The sequence below is a fragment of the Nerophis ophidion genome, unplaced genomic scaffold, assembly GCF_033978795.1.
Source record: "Nerophis ophidion isolate RoL-2023_Sa unplaced genomic scaffold, RoL_Noph_v1.0 HiC_scaffold_62, whole genome shotgun sequence".
Lineage (NCBI taxonomy): Eukaryota > Metazoa > Chordata > Actinopteri > Syngnathiformes > Syngnathidae > Nerophis > Nerophis ophidion.
The window spans coordinates 283751-288628 of record NW_026906984.1 but is presented as its reverse complement, the minus strand read 5'-3'; the positions used below and the strand labels follow the sequence as shown (position 1 = coordinate 288628).

The 4878-nt window shown below is 38.7% G+C and overlaps 1 protein-coding gene across 1 annotated transcript; it reads right to left on the bottom strand.

Moving 5' to 3' along the window:
- Positions 1 to 634: 634 nt before the first annotated feature.
- On the bottom strand, positions 635 to 3078 carry LOC133547106 (zinc finger protein OZF-like). The gene has a single exon (XM_061892932.1). The coding sequence runs from the start codon at positions 2916 to 2918 to the stop codon at positions 1647 to 1649; it is 1272 nt and encodes a 423-aa protein (XP_061748916.1). The 5' UTR covers positions 2919 to 3078; the 3' UTR covers positions 635 to 1646.
- Positions 3079 to 4878: the final 1800 nt, after the last annotated feature.

Sequence of the window (4878 nt, the reverse complement as noted above, 5' to 3'; positions counted from 1 at the left end):
TTTTGTTCCCTGCTTCCAGTTTGTTTTCTAAGTACAAGTACGACTTCTGTTTTCCAACTAAAGTTCCTTTTTGTTTTCTAGCTCCCATGCTAGCTCTCTTGGGTTGTTGTCCTCCTATGTGGGTGCTTTTTGTTTGTACCCTTTGTTTGGTTTTGTTCTAGTATTTTATATTAAAACCATGTTTCCTTATTCAATGCCTGACTCCGTCTCCGCATCATGGGGTTCGTCAACAACAAACTTTGACAGGAAGTGGGAGGAAGCCGGAGTACCCAGAGGGAACCCACACATTCACGGGGAGGACATGCAAACCTCACACAAAAAGATCCCGAGCCCGGGATTGAACACAGGACTACTCAGGACCTTTGTATTGTGAGGCAGACGCACTCACCCCTCTTTCACCGTGAAGCCTAGAAGATAATCTTTCACCACACACACTGCAACTCAACACTTACTTATCAGTGTGTATTCTCATGAGTCTTTTCAAAAGCAGACTTTGTATAAAACTTTTACAATATTTGTATAATGTAGCCTGCATGTTACTTAAGTAAAGCACTGTGCAAGTATTAAGTAAACAATGAATTATATAACTGGGCTAGATCAGAAGAAACTCAATTCAGCTCTAGGAATGGAGAGTAATGAAGACTGAACACAGGTTTTATGTTTAAATGGTACCAAATTATATTAAAGAATTATAGGGAAAAAAAACAACAACAAAAAGACATGTAAATTGGAATGGCCATTCACATTTTCAACATAAATTACAGAACGTTCAATATTTACAATGTGATACAGTACTTGATTCAGTCCTTGTTTTTACCAAGAATGGTATAGGCGCAACACGACAGTTCATTAAACGACCTCGCAAAGTCCACGTTGTGGTGGCAGTGTCCAGAGGGGTTTTAGTGAAGGTAACGGGGTAAATGTGAAGGTTCAGGAGGACAGAAATGAACACATTGCCTTATGGAAAACCAAAGGGAAAAAACAGAGCGGCTGCTGAGGAGCCTCCTAGCCGCCCGGCTCGGTTGGGTGGATTCAGTTGGGTTGGTTCAGTTCCAGGCATAAAGCTTCAGGCTCTAGCTCGCCATCCAACATGGCCAATTCCGCAGATAAATCCCACTTAAACACTCTCGCACGACGACCCACGGCTTCAGTAGTTGGCTCCTGCAGCAACGTCCCTCTCGCTCTTCCTGGAAGCAGCCCACTACTGGATTTTATGCTTCCCGCAGTAGGTCACATGACCGCGTGACGTAATGACGCACGCAAAGACACGAAAATAAATAGGATATTCAAGTAAAATGATATTTAAATAGAAAGATATTTAATTAGAAATAATATTCAATGGGGTTTTGAGAGGATATTTAAATACAATTATTTAAATAGGAAGATTTAATTACGAAGAATATTCAATGGGGTTTTAAAAGGATATTTAAATGAGGATATTTAATGGGGTTTTGTCACCCAGGTTACAATAAGGTATGTCTCCAGTGTGTGTTCTCATGGCTACTTTCAATGTGCTTTTTCACACAAACGCTTTAACACATTCTGAGCAGGAAAAAGGTTTTTCTCCAGTGTGTGTTCTCATGTGTACTTTCAAAGTGCTTCATTGTACAAAAGCTTCACCACATTCTTAACAGTGAAAAGGTTTTTTATTCATTGTGTATTCTCATATGTGCTTTGAAATGGTCCCTTCGGGTAAAATCTTTACCGCAGATTGAACATAAAAATGTTTTTTCTCCAGTGTGTATTCTCATGTGTGCTTTGAAATGGTCACTTCGAGTAAAAGCTTTACCACACATTGAACATGAAAAAGGTTTTTCTCCTGTGTGTCTTCTAATGTGTGCTTTGAAAAGGTGCCTTTGAGTAAATCCTTTACCAAAGATTGAACATGAAAAAGGTTTTTCTCCAGTGTGTGTTTTTGTGTGGTTTACCAAATGTCCCTTCTGGGAGAATCCTTTGCCACAAATTGAGCACATGAATGGTTTTTCTCCAGTGTGTATTCTCATGTGTCTTTTTAACTCTGCTTTTCGCGCAAATCTTTTACAGCATTCTGAGCAAGTAAAAGGTTTTTCTCCAGTGTGTATTCTCTTGTGTGTGTTCAAATGTTGCCTGTGAGTAAAATCGTTACTGCAGATTGAACATGAAAAAGGTTTTTCTCCAGTGTGTGTTCTCATGTGTCTTTTCAAATCGTACCTCTGAGTAAAATCTTTACCGCAGATTGAACATGAAAAAGGTTTTTCTCCAGTGTGTATTCTCTTGTGTGTGTTCAAATGTTGCCTGTGAGTAAAATCGTTACTGCAGATTGAACATGAAAAAGGTTTTTCTCCAGTGTGTGTTCTCATGTGTCTTTTCAAATCGTACCTCTGAGTAAAATCTTTACCGCAGATTGAACATGAAAAAGGTTTTTCTCCAGTGTGTGTTCTCATGTGTACTTTCAAATGTTGACTTCGTGTAAAACCTTTACCACATTCTGAGCAAGAAAAAGGTTTTTCTCCAGTGTGTGTTCTCATGTGTGATTTCAGACGACAATGGTATTTAAAAGTTTTGTGACAGAGAGAAGATGTGAAGTGAGTGTTGTCAGTGTGACATGTCTTATCATCTTTAGAGTCTTCATCATCAGTGTCAGGAGAGTGTGACGTTGTGTCCTCACTATCTGATAGTGGAGCTAAGAGCTTGTCTGCTTGTGATCCTCCACAGTGGTCTCCATCAGCTTCTGTTGTCATGTGTTGTGTTGAGCTGCTGCTTGGAGGCTCCCCCCCTCCCCTCTCCTCACTTTCACCTTTCACCTCATCACCTTCACTCTTCACAGGGACACCAGTCACTGGCATCTTGGTGACATCAACCTCCTCCAGTCCTTCAAGATGCTCTCCCTGCTGACTGATGCTGTGTTCCTCCTCTTCCTCCTTAATGTGAGGGCTCATTTGATCCACCGCTTCCTTTTTAAAATGGGGTGTCTGTGGGTCCTACTATTCCTCTTTAAAAATGGGGGTCAGTGGGTATTCCTCTTCCTTCTTAATGTGGAAGGGCTGTGGCTCCTCCGTCTGCATCCTGAAGCTCCACTTCTGTTGCTCAGGGTGAAGATGTTCTTCACAGATGTCTGCAAGACAAACACACACCATGTCTGCTCAGTCACACAATGCATTCAGTACTTTTACATGCACTTAGGAAAAACAAGTTATTGTAAGAACTGTCTTGAAATCTCAGTGACGCACAAACACGCTGCTCTTAACAACATTATTCACAGGAAAAGAAAAACAAACCAGGACAACAGGACTTTTTACTGTGGATAGACGATATGGTTTAAATTAAATTTTGCGATTAAATTATTTCATATAGAATTACTAATAGAACTATCTTAAAACAGGTTACACAGGCTGAAATATGCAGTAAAATAATAGATAATTTCCAGTATTTTTTTTCCTCGGATAAAGTAACCAGATATTAACAGTAAATAAACAAGTACATTAATAAAAATTGTTCGATTAAATAATACAATTAGAAATTACACAATATGTTACTGCATATGTCAGCTGCCAAATTAGGAGCTTTTTTTAACCCGCTTTGAAATTATTCTATTATCAATCATATAACAAATTATATGTATATTGTGACATATTGTTGTTAGGATATATATTTGAGGCCTTATCGCCCATACCAAACATTGGCTCCCCAAGTCATTTTGTTTGGCCCACCAAATATATTTATTTTATATTCTTCAGATGTGTGTGTATGTTTAAAATGTTGTACTACTGTTCTACATCACGTGGAAGTGTCATGTCATGGGGATGGTGTGCTTTTAACTAAGGGTGTGACGATGAACATGATTCTTACACATATGTGTACTTCATGTGTATATGAATGTACTTTCCCTTGTGTGCTTAGTTTGACTGTAACTTCATAGTGGATAATATCTATAAACAACCTCAATTGTTTTACATCTTTAATTTGAAGGACTGTTTACTTATCTGACAAACTCAAAGGAAACTGCACTTTTTTAAAATGTCGCCTGTCATTCACAATCCTTATGTGAGACATATTTTTTAAATATTTATGAATTCTAATTAGTAAATAAACATGAGCAGAAATCAGCTAATATTGGAGTCAATGGGAGCTCCTCTATTAGACCCACAAAGTCCTCCAAAAAACATCCAAAAACTGCCAACTATACTCATTTTATATTTTGTGACCTGAATATTAACCAAGTATTAGTGATATTGTTATTATAAGTGCTAACGTTAAAGGCCTACTGAAAGCCACTACTAGCGACCACGCAGTCTGATAGTTTATATATCAATGATGAAATATTAACATTGCAACACATGCCAATACGGCCGCTTTAGTTGACTAAATTGCAATTTTAAATTTCCCGCGGAGTTTCCTGTTGAAAACGTCGCGGAATGATGACGTGTGCGCGTGACGTCACGGACTGTCAGGAAATATTAGCTTAGCATAACACACAGCTAAAAGTAGTCTCTTTTCATCGCATACTTACACAGTAATTTGGACATCTGTTCTGCTGAATCTTTTGCAATTTGTTCAATTAATAATGGAGACTAAAAAGAACAGTGCTGTTGGTGGAAAGCGGTGTATTGCACCTTTGTTTTTAACACAGAGCGGTCAAGCGAACATGTTTCTCTACGTCAACCAGCATGTTTTTGGATGGGAAAATTGTGATATATATCTTACCGGAGACATCATTATTTGTCCTCCTGCAGTAGCTGTTTAAAAGGCAGCTGTGAGCTTGGCTCCTCGGCTTCTCTTCAAGACACTGGGTGTTCACCGCAGCCATCCGACCTCGAGGTATGTCTTTACAATCTCACTAAAACACTATTGAAACAATAAGCAGATAAGGGATCTTCCAGAATTATCCTAGTAAATGTG

Coding starts and splice junctions, on each gene's coding strand:
- LOC133547106 (XM_061892932.1), bottom strand. CDS start 2,918: ATGAGCCCTCACATTAAGGAGGAAGAGGAGGAACACAGCATCAGTCAG.